The 19223-nt window shown below is 37.3% G+C and overlaps 1 protein-coding gene across 10 annotated transcripts in view; it reads left to right on the plus strand.

The window, feature by feature from the left end:
• CREM (cAMP responsive element modulator) overlaps positions 1 to 18478 on the plus strand; it is a 35417-nt gene extending 16939 nt beyond the window's left edge. For 4 of the 10 annotated variants that reach the window (XM_014248507.2, XM_014248510.2, XM_005518678.3 and 1 more), the window contains 5 exons: positions 1005 to 1096; positions 1244 to 1389; positions 7558 to 7701; positions 15089 to 15245; positions 16909 to 17525. In XM_014248507.2, coding sequence (XP_014103982.1) covers positions 1005 to 1096; positions 1244 to 1389; positions 7558 to 7701; positions 15089 to 15245; positions 16909 to 17053 — 684 coding nt within the window. In that variant the 3' untranslated portion in view covers positions 17054 to 17525. Of the gene's footprint in view, positions 1 to 1004; positions 1097 to 1243; positions 1390 to 7557; positions 7702 to 10627; positions 10766 to 15088; positions 15246 to 16908 lie in introns of those variants that run through there. The other 6 variants (XM_005518679.3, XM_005518680.3, XM_014248508.2 and 3 more) reach the window with 5 other exon arrangements.
• The last annotated feature ends 745 nt before the right edge of the window (positions 18479 to 19223 follow it).

Below are 19223 nucleotides of genomic sequence, written 5' to 3' on the forward strand. Positions count from 1 at the left end.
ACAGTCATTTTCTATTGAGGACAGCAGATTTTGTTTCTAATACCAAACACTGAGGTCTGGCAGATGCACTGATTCTAGAACTCTTCCTTGTATTTCCTGAGCTTCCACTGAGGCTGGTTCAAACACTTGAAGTCTTCTAGTCTCTTATATCATGTTTGTTCAGTGTTAGTTTAACAAAGTGCTTAATCTGAAACTGCAGTCTGGTCTATCTTCATGTGAAAATGTTTTCACATTGTTTAAATTTGAAAATCCCAATACAGCAAAAGTTCTGAGTAGTTAAAAGAATCCAAGAAAATAATGCCTTTTCCTTGTTCAATAAGGACTTTCAGTTCTGTGTAGTAAGATAGGTGCTGGTCAAAAGTGTGATTCAGCTCTAGGCCTTAATGTTGTCTGGGGTAATTTTAAGAGAAGAAGAATATATGAAAATACTACAAGTCTGAGAAGATGATGTGCTGTGGACTTCTCAGGCATTTCCAAAAATCATACAACATCACTAAGCAATGTCTTTGTATTTCTGAATGTGTTAGTAAGTCTAATAAATGTGTATATTTAAATGAAGTTATTTTTTAAATAGCTTTGGTGTGGTGTGAAGAAACTGTTATATTCTGTACTATTACTTAAGGCATATTAGCACAGTATTCTGTATTTTAGATGTTTGAGATCACTTTTAAGAGCTAATTAAATTGTATAATATTTTTATACAATTGGCCTGGTTTAAGAAATCCATTTCTATTTGTTTTTCAAAATATCATTCACAGAAAAAGTAACCTGGATTATATTGACTTTTCCCTTTTTCAAATGGAAGATGTTTTCTGAGTGGCTATGTCTGGTAATCTCAGAATTTGCCATTTGTATTGGAAAAAGTAGTCCAAAATCACATGATTAGTGATAAATAAGTCAACAAACTTCCCATATGTAAACATGGAAGGAATTTTTAAAAATATTTTACTCTGCTGCTTTTTTTTTTAATGGAGTTATGAATTTCAGGAACTTTGCTATTACAGGTAGCATCGATTGCAGATGAAGCTGCACATTCAGAAGTGATAATTGATTCTCAAAAACGTAGGGAAATACTTTCAAGAAGGCCTTCATACCGGTAAGGACTTTTAATCCTTAGCTGTATAAGTAAGCTGTAAAGGCAGCTTATTTATTACAGCAAAACTGTCTGATAAAAGTAATTTATTTGATTTTCTTATGGGTATAGATTTTTAAGTACATAAAATTACTTACATTCTTTTTTTAGAAAAATTTTGAATGAGCTCTCTTCAGATGCTCCTGCAGTATCGAAGATTGAAGAAGAAGAGAAGTCAGAAGATGAAGGAACGCCTTCTGGTATTTCTGCAATGGCCATGCCAACCAGCCTGTATCATACTAACACAGGGCAATACCGTATGTTTGAAAAGTACTTTGTAATAATGCAGAACATACATAACACAGCTTTGTTTCTAGGAGTTATATAATGCAGTAGGGTTGTTTGATTTTGATGAAGAAGAAGAGATTCTGTATTTCTAAGTAATTGCTATTAATTTTTTCTAACATGGGGATTATAGACTTGTAGTCTCTTTCTTGTTGTATTTGTTAGCTTCTATATTTAGTCTTTCTAGAGCTTCTATGCATTAAAATGTGGAGATGAGGCTCAGCTGAAGTGAAAAATGTTGACACTTCTATGTAAATGGTTTATAATACAAATCATTGCAGTTTCAAATTCTTGTGATTTGCTATGTATTTGTGCTATTAATTATATGAAATGGCAAGTAGAGTATTTTGAAATACAAGATTGGAGAATGAATTTACTTAAGTTCCAATTTTCTTTCTTAAAAGGACTATGTCTTTTTGTCACTAGTTTTTAAGTTTCCAACATTTGATACATCATCCAAATGCAAGTTAAAAGTTACATTCGCAGTTCTGTTCTACAGATTTGCTTTTGGATATTTTTATTCCTGCATTTATAGTAGAAGTGTTGCATAACTTGCATTCTGTGTCTTCTTTGGACATAATCAGATAATCAGTTATCAGTTTGGATAACTTTTTAATAGCAACTCTTTTTATAATTATGTATTTTATAAAGCTTCACTCCTACAGTTTGAAGGGGTTTTTAATGTCTTTTCATAAGCAGACACACTAAAGTGCAGGTGTTTTTCCTTTGATATAATGACAGGAAGATTACATAAGAAATGTTGTGGAGTTTTTTTCCTGAAATGAGAAAGCAGAGGAAGTTTATTAAAACACTGCAGTGGCAAATAAAAGAGGATAGAATGGCTCTAGTTGTGTTCTATTCACCCTTAGAAATCTTCAGTTATTTTTAATTTATGCAACTAAACTAATTATTAATGGTAAGAAGACAGAATTTGCCTATAGTATCTATCCTTTCAGCATAGAAAGTAATTTTGCTTGTACCCCTAGGCTGGTTTTCTTACCCTTTCTGTAAGCTATAGACATAAATAAATGTTTGCTGTGTGATGTCCAGCATCTGAGGTGTTCTTTCCTGTGGAAAAGAATATGGTCATCCTAAATTACAGCTGTCCAGTACAGAGTCTGGCATGTGTTCATGTATTCTTGTATTCTAAGAAAAAATACATGCTTTTCTTCAATTTTTGAATTTTTTTTTAATTTTGCTTAGGTTTAATTAAGAATATATATACTTGCCATTTCAAGGTTTTCAGTGTTATAATGCCTGTGTATTACCTAGTGAGCCTGTAAACCTGTAGGATTTCTAAGAAATTTTAGAGCTTAGGTTTAATCGTAGCTTCCTCTGGGAAGCCAGAGATGTACTTTGACTGCAGTGTCTTGCAGGATAATTCTTAGGGGAATATATTTTCATTTGAAACACCTATAAACAATCATGACAGGGAAGTGTTTAAGTGAATAAAAAAATTAAGGGGATTTGCTTTCTTATTCAATCAGACATTTACTTCTGAAAACCAAGCAACAGAGAATATCATTGACAATATGAGAACAATCCACAAAAAATTAATTAAATCTCATGTGTCTTAATTTAATCTTGGCTATAAGCCAAGCTTGGAAGATTTCTGTTCTTTGCTGCTTTTTCTTTAAGTTATAGTTGTAGCCTAAAATGTGTGCTGTGTAATTAACATTGTCATCATAATGGGGCATTGCTTCAAAATGCAATGTCAGCCTTCAGGGACTCTCTTGGTTTTGGCTCAAAAACTTTGTCTTGAGAGCTTTTTCTTCTTGGAAATAGTTTTTCTTGCTGAATTTATTAGTTGATTAATTTGTTGGTTTTTTTTTAAGTTCATTTTCATAAGTTAAAATATTTTTTGCCTCAGCAAAATCTGTGTATTTTAATTCTGGTTAGGCCAGGTGGTAGCAAGGATGGTAATTTCCTTGTAATAGAGGGGGTCTTAATTCGGAACTTACTGAAGAGAGCTTCACTGTTGACCCCTAGTCTTTACATGTATGAAGCACAGTTCTGAAGCATTTCTGAGCCATCCTGTTGGTTGCCTGTGATCCTCAGGAACTGCTGTTAGCTAAAACCAGGAGCACTGGGTGAGCAATGTAGCTACTCCAGTGTTGATTTGAGACTGTGTATGATGCAGAGGGTCACTCCATGTACCTCCTTCATCTTTACGCCTCCTGTCAGTTGCTCTGTGCTTCTGCCTGTGCCTGAGGACCCTTCTCTCCCTGGCCAGAATGGGCTGCACAGGTTCTCCTGTGACCACACCCAGTAGTTTATGCATTAAGCTTGTCCAGTGTTCATGGAAGAACTGGCTTTGTGGTATCACTGTGACCATCTGTACTATGCCCTGGTTTAAAAGAAGTGTTTGTTACTACATTGGCTGGTTCCTTTTTTTCTCTACTTTTCTCTCTCTTTCCTGCAAAGGAAAGGCAGTTTAGTTGAGAAGATTATTTTGACTGTGTGTCTGGATGTCTGGGATGACTCTTTATGGAAGAACTTGATAAGTAAATTTTTCTGGAAAACAAATGTATTTTTGTCTATTAGCAGCATTGATGGCTGTTCTCTACTTTCTTTTCACCAGCCAAAATGGTATGTTGCCATGGTTTCCAAATATCTCTTTCCTTGGAACTTCTTGGCTTATGGAAGCAGACAGACTGACATGACCAGATAAAATGTCTTTGCCAGCTACCTCCATCAACATATGTGTGATTTTTTCTGTCAGGGAAACGGGTAGTTTTGCACAAGGTGCTGTCTTGTGTAGGAGCCTTGTATTCTCATCTGACTACACACCTACTCTGTTGGCTGTAGTTCTGTCATGTTGGTTTAATTTAATACTGAACAAAATTATTAGTTCCTCACCTGTGTTAGTGGTCTAATGTGCAAGAGTTGTTCATTCAGTTGGAGTGTGTGAATCAACTTTCCCATCCCCCTGCTTCCTTGTGCATATCATGATGATCTGCATGAAAAAAATGCAGGGGGAATGAAAATTATTAGATCTTTCACTATTTTTTGGGTTACTTGCTGTCTTAGAACAGACTTTTAACAATTGGACAATTAAGAAATCTTTCGGGATAGACTAACTTTAGTTCCATATCCAGTTTTGGAAGGGAAAAAGACCTGTTTTTGTTTTTTTTTTCTGGATTAGAGCTGATGATCATACTCAGAGAGTGGTATTAGTACTGTCTTCTAGCTGGAAGAGAAGATGCCACTTGCGTCCATCCACCTACATGACGTTCAGCTACAGGGACTGTCTAGGAAAGTCCTGTATTCGTCATAAAAGACCCAGATTTCAGCAGAGCTCCAGCACAACAAAGTGTGTGCAGTGCTTAAGATCAGGACAGTGAATCGGGGGATGGGCAGAGAATTGTTCTGGGAATATGGCAGGAATCAGTCCTGTAAGGGAAGCAGTTACTGGAGTTAATTCACTTTTGTTTATAAAGCACTGGATTGGAATCTGAATGAATAATTGCAGGACAGCTGTGACATAATTGTTTACCCAGGTTCACTGTGGAGCCAAGAGCTTTTTATCAGTCTGTGCTGATATTTTACTTCTTAGGAAGCCAAACTGACTGGGGTTTATGTGGTGTGGTTCTGTGATGTTGTAGATCTACCATTCCTGGTGCTAACTCTGAGAGGCAGAATTTGGCTCTCTGTAGCTTCTCTGGGAGGTAGAGTTGACAAACCTTGTTACTCTTGTCCTGGACTTTGTGAAGAGTAGAGGATACAATGCTTTACTTTTCTTCTCTCTCTTTTGTCCTGCCCTAAAATGGGCACTTTGTGCTTTGGAGGCTAGACTGAAACATCTTGCAGTCTACACGCTGCCACACTCTTCCCCTTCTCAATGCCTTATGGAGCCTATGTGCAGCACCCAACTAATTCCTATGTTACATTCTTTGTTCCAAAGGCAGGACTGGAGGTCCATGCTGAACTCTGTTTCAGTATTGCAGATAAGGCTCTGAACTTAATTTAGCATGAGAGAAATTCCATGTTTTCCCCAAAAGAAGCTAATTCAGCTGTTAGGATTTGGCAACCTCAGTTTCTTTCAAGTGTTTATATCTGAAATTGAACTTTTGAGATAACCTACTTTTGTCAAAACAGAACATTAGAAATCAGCAATCTCTAAAATTCACATAGGTATCTAACAAATCCTGTATTGAGATAAGCAGAGCTGAACCTTCAAGAATGGCATCAAATACTGTAATCTGACAATGAATTCAGAGGAGTTGGCAAGCCTGAATCTTTTTTTATGTCTGACTTTTGTAATCTCAGATCACTTTAAGTACACTCATAGTTCATTGTTTAAATATCTTTTGGGGGAGAAAGGAGTTTTTACTTCCTGGAAATGGGGCTCTCAGCTAAAAGTTTCAAGATTGTTTTAATTAACATAGGACATATGGATTGGGCTGGTGAATCACTTGATAGATAAGGAATTGGCTCAAAGAGCTCCTGGTGGAGGCCAGTGATGAGTACTGTCCTTCAGAGATCTGGTTTGGGACCAGTATTTACTGGAGATGTTGAAGGTGGGGTTGAATGCACCTTCAGAAAGTTTGCAGGTGACACCAGGCTTAATGATACAGTTGATACTCAAAGCTCAGTAGAGAGAAGGGATCCCATCCAAAGGGAGTCTGACAGAGTAGAGAGGTGGACTCATGCAAATTTCATTATAAGGCCAAGTGCAAGGTCCTGTGTATGGGTTGCGGCAATCCTAAATGTGGATACAGGCTGAGCAATGAGTGGACTGAGAAGATTTGGATGTGATGGTAGCTGAAACACTAAGTATGAGCTGGCAATGTGTGCTTGCAGCCCAGAAAGCCAGCCAGATCTTAGGCTGCATCTAGAGCAGTGTCGGCAGCAGATCGAGGGGTGGGATTCTGCCCCTCTGCTCTGGTGAGACCCCACCTGGAGTGCTGCATCCAGGTCTTGAGTTTCCAGCACAAGACAGACATGGACATCCTTGAAAAGATCCAGAGCGGGGCCATGATGATTATCAGAGGCTGGAGGCCTTTCCTATGAAGACAGATTGACAGGTTTGGGATTAATTAGCCTGGAAAAAAGAAGGCTCTTGAGAGACCTTGCAGTAGCCTTCCAGTACTTCCGGGGGGCCTACAGAAAAGATAGGGAGATAAAGATATGCTCCTTATCAGGGAGCATAACGATAGGATGAGGGGCAGCAGCTTTAGAGAGGATAGATGCATCTTAGTTTAGATATTAGGATGAAATCTTCACTTTGAGGGTGGCAAGGCACTGGAGCAGGTTGCCCAGAAAAGCTGTGGATGCCCCATCCCAGGAAGTGTTCAAGGCCAGGTTGGATGGGGAAGCTCTGAGCAACTTGATTTAGTGGAAGGTGCCTCTGCCCATGGCAGGGGAATTAGAGGTACATAATCTTGAAGGTTCCTTCCAACTCGAGCCATTCTATGACTGAAGATATTTCTGTGTTTAACAAAGGCAATGCTAACTTCAAAAGGAATATACAATTAATAATGTCTCTAGGGAATTGCATTTTTATAAATACTTGATTATAGCAAGAATGCAGTATGATTTTTTTAATGGGGAAAGTATATTTGTTTTTTTCATATTGCTACTACATTGAAGGAAGAACCCCACTTTATTCTGTTTCTCTTTTTACGTGAGGATTGGACTCCATACAACTGTGTACAACCTGGTTAAATGTGCTAAAATTCTTCTTACACTAAGGAAAGGGTTGTTACTGTTAGCCAACTTTCTCTTCCTTTGTCTTGGTGCCCTGATTTTTGTTTTGTGAAAGTCAAAAAACAGCTTTCTTAAATATTTTTTTAAAAATAACTTCTGTATTAGTATTTTAAACAACACTTTTATATGGCTAGGAGCTATTATTTTTTCCCCCGATCTTTAAACTATTTTAGTAGAGTTAATATTTCTGGAAACAGAGATAAAATGTGTTGAACCCTGCTTTTTATCTGTTATATGCATGGCATATACTATACAACAGGCTTTATATTTGTGGAAGTCAGTATTATTATTACCTAGGTTTTATCATACAATTGATCCTTAAGCAAGGAGAGGACCAGCAGTCCTGTAAGACAATGTTTATTTCATATTTTTTAGAATGTGTTATGTGTTTCTATTGCCTAACTATTTTTTTCTTTTTTTCTTCTATTTAGTTACCATATCTCAAGGTGGTACAATTCAGACTCTGACAAATTCAGGAGCTCCTCAGCCAGGCGCTACCATTGTGCAATATGCAGCACAGTCATCTGATGGCACGCAACAGTTTTTTGTTCCTGGAAGTCAAGTTGTTGTTCAAGGTATATTTTATTTGTCTATTCTATTTTTGTTTTTTTCATATTAAACAATTTTTCTTAAAAGATTTCTTATTTTGTTTGTAGTATTGCACTATTTGTAATAGTATTGCATTATTAATTAAAATACTCATAGCAAGATGAAAGAGGCTTAGGAAGGGATTCATGTTCTCTGCTTAGTAAGACAGCTACTATGTTTGGTTAAAAAGAATGAAATAGCAGCATAACATCACTTTTCTGATTTGGATTCTCTTGTCCAGATTTTGAGACAAGTTTAATTGGAATAAAGATACTCTTACAGATTGAAGTGAGAAGCATCTCACTTCAGGTGTGAAGGTGCACATCATTTAATATATTAAAGTAATTTGTTTTTTTCAGCAGCTAATGTTAATACAACACAAATTCTGAAGATTTTGGGATATGTTTAGGGCAGAATTTCCTTGCAACTTACAGCTCTTGCAGTTACTAGAAGGCAGATCTTTTACTGAAGCTAGTTTTCTTGCAGAGGAACACTTTGTTGGTCCTACAAAGTGCACACGTGATGTGATGAAAACCTTTGAAAATGGGAGAGAGATTTCTCTATGGAGACACTAAATTATTAGCTGTGGAGGATATACAGAATATAAAAAGAAATTATTTTATTGACACAGAGAAGTATGGAGGGAAGGCTGTATGGATACTTTCTTTAGCCAAAACAGCTATCTGAAATAAGCCATGAGAAGAGCTAGAAAGGATTTAGATATGTGTTCATGGAGTGGATGAGGGTCATCCAATAAATGCTGAAATGCATTATTGTCCCAAGACTTCCCAGAAGCATTTCAAGTGCTTTAAGACTGTAAAATGAAAACACCTTTGCCAAATGTTAGTTTTTATTGTTTAGAGTATTGTTACAAATTCCCTAAATGTCATTATGAATACATTCTTAACAAAGCCTTAAGACCCAAATTTGGCTGTCCCCCAAACCAATTTCCCACTCTAGTACTGCATGTTTTTCTGAGTATGAGTCTAATGCGTTTTCTCTGTGTGTGCCTACACATCCCTTCAATCAGAGGCCGCCTCCATCTCTCCAGGTTGACTGTAGTATTTTATAGGTATTGCTTTGATTATTCAGAGCTTTGGCGTCAGGGGCAGAAAGAATAACTCCTCAACTGCTTCCTAAAACTTCCCAAGTCTGTGAAGAAGCACAGCATTTGAGGATTTTATCTGGCATCATTTCCGTCCTTGGGAATTCCATTTGACTGACTTTCCTTTACAGACTCTCCATTACAGAACTGTTCTCTGGCCAGGCTACCCAGTCCCAACAATAAGGCTCCACAAGATGGAATTGCCCATTAAGTGTTTTGCCTGGGATGGAAACTTTGTAAATGGATTCAGAGGCAGTTACTGATAGAAATTTTTTTCTGCTTAGTAATCTTAACACTTTTATATGTATTTTTATATGATTTTGGGTAGTCAGCATATATATATATGTATTTTAATCACAGAAGAATAAAATAATGTAACAAATACCTGGAAACAGAAAAGATCTGTTTCAGATACTGTTTCAGAATCTTTCAGATAGCATATGTATTGATGTTTTTTTCTAAAGTATTTCTTAATGAATCTCATGTAATAATGGATAAGATCACATGAATAAACCCTGTGCTTAGTATTTTCTGATAACCTGTGGTGTGGAAAAAAGTTAGGATAAAAGTACCAAATGTATTGATCCAATTGAGTGACATTATATTTGCTACAAGTTTACATTTGTTGGCAAAATAAGAGGCAGTTCTAGTGTTTGGGCAGTTTCCTAGTACATTAAAGGTTAAGGATTTTTTTTTTTTGTAGCTGAATAAGGAAGTGTTGGACTGTTAGTCAAAGTGAATGTAGAAAAGTTATATAAAAAAAATCATTCTGTTGGGATCTATGTGTGGTTTCATTATATTGTTAGTGATATTTGAAATCTGTGTCTTTAATTTCTTGTGCTTTAGTTCTGATCTTCTGTACATATCATCCTGAAGTGTTCTAGTAATCACAGGACACTCCTGTAAACACAGGATGTAAAACACAGAATATCAGTGCAAACATTGAAGCTTCCACTGCTGCCATCCAGCACAATTTCACAGTTTGTAAATTACCAGGCTGAATTTGTTTATTACAAAGACCTTAGAAGTTTGCTGTGCCCTACATACAAACCAGACTCTTGGTCTGAAACTAATTTCATTTACATTGATGCAAAGAAGGAGTAACTCTCTTACAGCTCTTACAGCTAAGTTGCTTTTTTTAAAAAAAAAAAAAAATTAATATTTTAAAATTAAGTCAACTAGATCTCTTGGACATATTTTGAAAAATGAGGGAAGGGGGAAGAGGTAGCCTTTACCCAGAGTTACTGTTCTGCTTGTTACAGAATATGAAATCACTGGTATTAGGTTGACTTAATTTGTTGGAGTGCTCCTTAAGAATTTCTGAAGCTTTTAACTGAAATTAAATGAGTGGGTTGTGGGTTTTCCTGCAATGCAAGGAGCTCTAGCCTTTCATTTACCTATTTATTACAGCTTATTAAGCTTTCCTGCCTTGCATGTCTGTCCAACACAGTTCTCTGACTTTTAGTGGAATTGTTCCAATGAAAACAACTGCATGTCTGTTTTAAATTGCCTTATTTTCTATCCAATCATGACTTTATCATTTGGATTCATTCATGAATGCTACAGCCACGTTTTAATTTCTGTCAGTCAGCTGGGATTTTCCAGGTCTTTCTTAACAGCCTGCTTTGTGGTGAGTGCTTTCTCTAGCTTTATGAATAATTCAGGGAAAAGAACAAAGCTAGGATTATAGCAATATGGAAGAGGAAATAAAAAAAGCAGGTTTACTGGAAAAGGAATTCTTTGGACTGCAGTTTTAGTGAGCTGTTCCAGTGATGGAGCATGTTAATGACAGTGGTAAGCAAGTGAGGTCATTGTGATGTCAGTGCTCTTGCTTGTAATCCCGCACATGCTTGGTAGTTTGGAACAGTTCATGCTGAGCTCTGGTAGAGGAACAGCAGAATCGTGTGTGCAGAAGTTGATCATGGCTGTAACAGGAGATGAAACAGGTAAGAATTTTGTTAGCCTTTGACATGGTATTTTTGTATATCTGTGCAGTGTTTAGTTAGTATTTCTGACATTTTCTTTTGAACCTGTTGCTGTAATTCTTTCATCTCTCTAACGGCATACAAATAGCTTCTAATTCTATCTACTTAGTGTAGTATTCCAGGGGAATTTTAACAGTTTCATTTGAGGGGGAAAAAAAAAAATCACTGTTAGTGCAGGAGTTCTTGCACAGATTGATTCAGTAACTGTTCTTTATTATTTCATGCAGGATTTTGCTGAAAACAATCCACCACTCTACTTTTGCATTTTTCTTTATTGTAGTGATAGTCATATGTTAGTGTGTTTATCATTGCTTTCTGTTTTGTAAAAATGACAACTGCCCTTTTTATTAAGTAGTAGACGCTACAAATTTGATAGCCATGGGCTTAAGCCTAGCTGGATAGAAATTGTTTCAGCAGTGCAATTCAACCCTATGCTTCCATTATTAAAAAAACACTGAATGGAAACAAATTTGAGGGTAATAATTGAAGTATTGTAATGCCTGCTTGTTTTCTCCTGCACTGTTAAAATGGTCTGTTCCTCGGCTAATTGAGTTCAAAAGGCTGACGTCATTAGATTTCCTGGAATCGTGTTGCAGTAGGGAACTGGAAAAGTTAAACTCCAAACAAGATACACATTGACGTCAGCTCCAAGTCATGCTGCGAATTTAGTCAGTTCCTTTCTGCCTCGTCAATTGCCTCCGGCAGCTTGGTAACATTAACTACTTCCCTGCCGGCTCCTACGTGCTGCTCAGTGCTGGCGCACGTTGTTTCATTAATCCAAAGATAAATATCTTCTCCAGGTCGATGTTTTTAATGCTCAAAGGGATAATGATTCATGTGTTGTGTAGCCAGTTTAGTGGTGAAATTAAAAACCCTTTGATAATCAAGTCCCACTGTTATGACTCACAGAGGGGGAGAATAGGCATCCAAATACATCGGGCATTTTTTCTCCTGGGTAGTCACTGAAGGGGTGCTGGGATGCTCTCTAGTGTTCAGCAAGTTACTTCTTTTAGTTGGTTGCTTTATTTGTTTAAAATGCAGGTTGTTTTTTTTTTTTTTTCACTAGCTGTCTTTTGGCTTTCTTAATTTTCTTTTTGTAAGTCTCAACTAAAAGCTTCAGGTTTTCAGTGACTTTTTATTCCCTTGCATTTTAAGGAGTCAAAAAAAAATAAATTACCTGGGGCAATGTGTTAGGGAAATGCACCAACTCCTGGTTTGTTGCTTTGTTAATATTCTCAGTTCTACTTCTGGTGCCTTAGGAATTACATTAAACCTTTGTGAAGTGTCATTAGAAACAGCCACAGAAGTTTGTCAGTCTGGGTGAAGTATGTGTGACATTTGTCTCAGATGCTGAAATGGAAGATATGCTTCACTGTAATATAGATACATAACTAGGCTTAAAATAACTTTGAAATAAAGTAAGTCTGTCCCACTCTGTTTAAAGCCTGTTTCATCTTTCCAAAGGTCTTTTTCTGGGAAAATCAGTTACACTGTAATTTCTTCAGATAATATACAAAACATTTTTCAGTCTTTGAAATATTTTTTGCAATGGTGTATCATTAAGCATATATTATTGCATAGGTAAAAGATACTTTGTCAGTGCTATGCTTTTTTCTTGTTTCTAAACAGTGGTGTCTGGATTTGCAAGGTCTGTACCACCAGAATAGTTATTTATCTGTGTTCCTATGTTGGCAGGTTTATAGGTAAAATAACAGTCAGACAGAGACTGCCACCACTGGGACCTGCTCAGACTAGAATACTTACCAATGGTGTTTGGTGATCCCTGCTGAGATAGGGACTGGATTTTGTTTAGTCTTGCTGGAGGTGCATGATCACATTGAGTCTTCTGTACAAAAGCTGCAGTAAGTCCTGTTTGCTGCCGTCTGAACATAATTCAGACACAAACAGCAAAGGTCTTGCCATCTGAGGTGATCTGGGTTGTGGAGCTTTCCCCATGATCTGATCTACAAAATGGTTTTGCTTGGATTTCTAGTTCTTTGTAGATAAGGCAAACAAAGATAACATCTCTTTAATACCTAGTGATGAGATAGAAAAAGGTAGTTCTTACCATGGAGTCTGTAAAATGTATGTAATGTGGCCAGCTTAAAGGTGAGCCTGAAGAGCTGCTAAAATTCTATTTATATAGTTAGTGAGCTGAGGTATCATTCTATTGATGTGATTGGGACTGCTAAGAAATGTGGAGGACTTAAAGGGTTAAGCAATTCCTCTGTAGATGTACAAGATGACCAAGCCCTGTGTTCATGGCAGCTGCCTGTCAGTGCTCACAGGACTGTTCTGGGCTGATTTCTCCCTCCCTCCACATCCCCGGGGGATTATCCAGGTCAGTTCACTGGTCCAGTTCATCTTGTAATTCCACAAACACTTTTACCCACAGGACTGAGGCAGGGGGAGGTGCATGGGATTTAAGCTGATAATGATTTCAGGACATGGCTGTGGAATTGTGGTCTAAACACAACTTGATTCTATTTCTTTGTTTTGAATTAATGAAGTACTTGCATTAATATAGTAAGAACAATAGTATATTTTTATTGTTTAATTTTTTCCCCGCTGTAGTTAACTGATGTTTCTTAACAGCTCAACCTGTCAGCCTGCCCAAGATGTTTTCGTCTACATTTTATTTTTCCAGGTTGTCCCACTGTCAGTTGGAATAGAGTTAATTTTCTTCCTATTAGCTGGTATATTATTAGTGCTGTGTTTTGGTTTTAGGTGGAGAGAGATGTTGATAGCACACTCTTGGTTTGCTTGTTGCTCAGCAGTACTTGCACTAAGTCCAGCTTCTCATGCTCTGCCAGTGAGTAGGCTGGGGGTGCACACAAAGCTGTGAGGGATCACAGTCAGAACAGCTGACCCCAGATAGCCAAAGGGATATTCCATACCATAAGGCATCATGCTCAGCATATAAACTGTGGCCTGGGGCCTGCTGCTCAGCCACAGGCTGGGAATCAGTTGGTGAGTGGTGAACAATTGCTTTTAATTTGTGTCAGTTATTTTTCTTGTTTTTATTTATCTTTCTTTTTGTTATTTTCCTTTTTATTACATTTATTATTTTATTTTATTTTATTTTCATTAAACTGTTCCCATCTCAGCCTGTGAATTCTTACCTCATCCTACATTGGGAGCTGTGTGGGTGGAGTGAACAAGTGACTGTGTGATGCTTAGTTGCAGGCTGGGGTTAAACTGTGAGACATGTTTTTCCATTATTTGAATAATGCTTTAAAGAATTAAAGTATAAACTAAGTGTAACATAATAGCCTCTGAAACATCACCTGTATACTTTAGCTATATACTTTTAGCTTTAATGACAAAATTTGAAGTTTTGTTCTATCATAATATAAAATATTTATGGAAAGGAATAGGTAAATACTTGCTTATAATGTAAAGACGAATATATTTTTTGTTTGCTTTTGTTTTCTGTCAGACAAGACACAAGTACTTAGGATTTCCCCAGTGTTTTTAAGTTGAGGTACATCACATAGGGGATGAGTACGTCTGAAACAAAGAAATGACGTGAGACTGCCAGATAGGTGTTGGTTTCAAGTCACATCAGATCAGCATTTAGCTTGGGGAGAGCACAAAACTGCTAAGCTCGGGAGCTGGATCTGAACTTTTGCTCTCTGATTTACTGTGCAGCTACACCCCTTCCTGTGTAACAGCCACTGCCTCCTGTTGCTTGCTAATGCTGCAGCATCCCATGTGTGTTCCTCTTGCCCAGGGAACAAACGCATGTACATCCTGAGCATTTTATATTTCAGCTACAGCAGCTCTCACTCCTTATCCAAGAGTTGCCAAATGGGTGTTGTGATAGGAGGAGAGGCTGTAAGCTGGTACTGCTGCTATCACAAGGAAGAAGGAAAGAGTTGTCTTCTGAAGCAAATTAAGTCCTGTACAGGTTACATGCTACTGAGGGTAGCATGTAACCCTCAGTGGCTGCAACAGCATGGACCCTCTTTTTTGGGATTGTGCAAACAGGAAATAAGTGTGACTGCTCGAAATGTTTCTCAGACTGCTTCCCCATGTTACCTGAAGAGAGCCATGTGGAAGCTTTCAGTCTGGCTGGCTAGTGGGGTCATATGCTAGAGCAATTCAGATACTTTACAGTCTGGAAATAAACTTAATTAAGATTTAAAATATAGTTGTGTCATTACAGACCTGTGAAATAATTTACGTATCTGCGATCCTGGATAAATCATTCTCAGAAATCTGTTATTTTCAGATATACCTCTTTTTTTGCCATACATTTTAAAATATGTTTCTTTTATACAGCTGCCACTGGAGACATGCCAGCTTACCAGATTCGAACTCCTACTACTACCTTGCCTCAGGGAGTGGTTATGGCAGCCTCACCAGGGACTTTGCATAGCCCTCAGCAAATGGCGGAAGAGGCAACACGCAAGAGAGAGCTGAGACTTTTGAAAAATAGGTAAGACTATATAATAATTCATAGTCAGTGTTGCAAACCACCCCCCCTGAACATTAGAGTGAAGTTTTCTTCCTAAGGTCATGAGCACTGCCTGTAATTGATGAAGGGAAGGCAGGAAATTGTCTGTCATCCCATGTCCTTCTAGAATAGAGTATTGGCTGTTAACTCTGGAAGATTAGAGTTGACCTTATACCCATGGATTTTTAATTAGAAAATATTAGGCGATTCAGAAATCAGTATCAGGTAATTTTTGTGATGACCTAGAGTTATACTTTTTGTTGAATTTTACTTCCTGTCCTCTCCCACTACTGACAGTAAAATAACCAGTAGGGTCATCAGTAGGGATTTTTTAATTTTAAAATATCCCAGCAATGAATTGGTTAGGAAAATAGCTGAGGATCTCATTAGCAGCTGTCCATTAATGATGCTGTGAAGAGGACTTATTCAAAGATGGAATGATAATTATAGACTTTCTTAAATACTTGGCTGCTGGGATGAGATACTTTCCAGTGCCCGGTCATTTTGTGAGTCATATTGTGCATTTTTTAATTAGTTGTCATGGACTTGACTGACTGTTGTAAATGTCAGTCTTTCTCTGTACATTCTTCTTGCTATTCTTAGGGGAGTCTGTCTTTTTAAAATGTGTAGCCACCTCTGTCATTGGCAGATTAATAGTAGAAATAGTTTGCTCTGCAGATCTCTAATCCACTGCTTAACCACTTGTCTTATGATTGAATTAATAGTATTGCTTTGCTCTCATGCCTGTCTTTTATTTTAAATTACTTACGAGGATCACTGCATTGTTGTGCCTCTTTCGTTTCTTCTCTCTTCAGTTTTAAAACTAGTGCCTATGCTATAGCTCATAATTTGCTGGAATTCACAGTTTGATAGTTTATCATGTTCCAAGGTGGTAAAGGAGGACTCCCAAAACTTCTAATATTTCCTCTGGAATTGAATGCTTGTTTAGTCACACTAAACTTCTGAACACGCTAGCCAAAGCATTTAACTCCAATATAAGAGACTTATAGCAGAACTATAAGAGTGGCTTCAGGCTGTCATTTGCCAGCACAGGCTTATGTGGCTGACATGTGCTCAGGCAGCCAGTCCTGAAATGCTAATAAATTTTATTTGTTTGGGCTTAAATTGTACTGTATATTGTTACAACATGCTGTAAATTTTTATCTTCATGTAAGCTTGGTATCTAGTTTTGTATCTGAAGAGAGTAGGGTTATGTTTGTGTTTTCTGAAAGTGTATTCTCTGGGTTTGGTTTTAAGATTTTGATGGCAGAAGACAATGCTCCTGATAAACACACGAAGTAGAATGTGACTGGAAGAAGAAATTCTGCTTTCCATCCTAATGTTTAGTACAATTCAAGTCAATACATTATAATTTACTCCCTGTTTTTCTCAGTTCTTCTGTGTATTGGTTCCATCTTTGTATTTGGTGATGCTGGATGCGTTTCAAGTTCTAGATGTTTTGGATTATATTTTAACTTATGTTACTGCTTTTGGCTGTTATCCGATGTTCTGTTTGTGCAATCCAGCTGGTGGTGGTGGTGGTTGTTATTATTGTGGAACCACAGGGATTGCAGGTAATTGCATTTATCCAGTCTTTGCCATATTGTGGCTGTTCCTGTAGTCATTTGCCTTGTATTGGTTCCAGGGAAGCTGCCAGAGAATGTCGCAGAAAGAAGAAAGAATATGTCAAATGTCTTGAAAATCGTGTGGCTGTGCTTGAAAACCAAAACAAGACTCTCATTGAGGAACTCAAGGCCCTCAAAGATCTTTATTGTCATAAAGCAGAATAACTGTCTTTCATTTGGACCTCCTTTATTATGAACTTTAATCAAGGCATGAGAGGAAGCAATTCTACAGATTGCCATATGAACTTGAGAAAGAGACACATGAGGCCCTTGTGGAACCCAGTTTTGCTTAGTGTTTTCAGACTGATTTGGGAGATATTCCAAAATTTGGAATTCTGTCATAGTCTCCATACTCTGCTGAGCTTTCTAATGGCATGCAAATGGCTTTTTTGTTTGCACTTTTTACTTCTGCTTTTTGCAGGGAAGCTGCTAAAGAATGTCGACGTCGGAAGAAAGAATACATAAAATGTCTGGAGAGTCGTGTTGCAGTGCTAGAAGTTCAGAACAAGAAACTTATACAGGAGCTTGAAACCCTAAAAGACATTTGTTCTTCCAAAACAGATTAGTAAAAATATTTATTATACTGTGAACTAAGATATGTCCAGTTGCTTTATAAGACAATACATAGCCAACATGACTTATGGCTTTCTCTTTGTGTCATTTATAATATATTCCAACTCCTAACATTCCTGAATGCTTTCCTGCTTTTTGTCAGTTCATAGCTCTAATTTCAGGTTTTTCATGCACCATCCTTCTGTCTCCCAAGGAGCCAAATGTTAAAAAATATAATGAAGTAAAAAATTTCTAAGAGCTGTTTCTTTGCCATATATTTACGTACTACTTTCTACATGTTATTGAGTGTCCTGCACATTCAAAATATTTTGCAATTGTTTTAGATGAATCATAAAGATAATGCATCCAGTAATACAAGAAAATCAAACAACCCAAGGTATCTCAGGAAAGAGTTTATAAAAGAATGTTATGATTATATGTATGTACTAGCATACTAGTCTACAGATGATTTTATGGCATATTTTTATATTAGTTGCTTTGTGGAAAAAAGTATTGTATTGCTGTCACTGAGTGCCATGGTTAAAGATAGTTTTTAATAGAACCATGTTGTTTAACCTGTGTAGTGTCTGATTTCCTTTAAAAATCTGGTTGAGATGCTTTAAAATCCATGTGTATCTGAAAGAAGACAAAGGGAAAAAAGCACACCTAAGCTCATGACATGATGCTAAGTGTATTGTAAGTACCTGTAAAAATCTCTCTGTTATATGGCTGCTATTTACTTAAATTTTCTGTAAACTGCAGAATATTTGATTCATTGGAGGTCTGTATATCAAAATTTAAAAGTTCTTCCTGAATACTTCACATTACAGATCCTGTACACCTGTGGATAGTTGCCTGTAGTGAAGATTGATGGTTCAGTTCTTTTCACAATTTCAGCAAACTACTGAGTGGTGGTTAAGGTGCCCTAAAGAAGGAAGCTTTCCAATAAATAGTAACTATATACTAATTCACTGGGTTCTGGAGTAGCCTACAGATGAGAGCTGAAAATTTTTAAAATAAACTCATGTTTAAACCAGATTGCAGCTCTTGTAAATGCAGTATGTGCCAACTTTCCATTGTGCTTTGAAAAAACTAGTGCATATGCAAAGTTGCTTCTGGGTACTTTTTAAATTATGGAGTGACTTAATTGTTTGGCTAGTACAGTCTATGAGTGGAGTATTTGCTGGAGCTAATAGCACCGTTGCCTTACTGATGTGGTGGGAAGGAAGGCCTGGTTCCTACCTAATTGGCTTTACTGAGGGGAGTGTGTGAGAATGTGAGTGTGTGGAAGGGGAGGAGGGATGGAATCATATTGAAGTCACTGAGACTTCCTAATTTAATTTAAGCTCAATTTGCATTTAACTCTCTTCACTCTGACCATGTTGGGGTGGGTTGGTTTATGTATATGTTGTTTTCTTTTTTCCTAAATTACTTGAAATACTCAGGATAATTTTCTCTATTTTGAAAATCTCACTAGGTACCTAAGTGAGACCATTTGTAAGAAGAGATGTTGTCTCTCACTTTCTGCAGCCACATCAGTTCTTTTAAGGCGGTAACAAGATGCCTCTGGCCTCTAAGACTCTAGAACAAAAGTACAGTAAACTTTGAAATGCCTTCTTCACTGTGAAAATTCATCTGAAGTGCTAAGGTCAGCAGAAGTCAAAGGTTCTGTTCAGGTTGGACAGGATGAATGCAATCTGCAGGTGCATGTTGCAGCCTCTGTAGTGCAACAAATAAGTTTGTTGTGGCTCTGTCACCAACGTCTGCTTTCTATTACAGGTAG

This window comes from Pseudopodoces humilis, chromosome 1 (assembly GCF_049639895.1).
Source record: "Pseudopodoces humilis isolate 2021_Gansu_Grassland_sample_001 chromosome 1, ASM4963989v1, whole genome shotgun sequence".
Lineage (NCBI taxonomy): Eukaryota > Metazoa > Chordata > Aves > Passeriformes > Paridae > Pseudopodoces > Pseudopodoces humilis.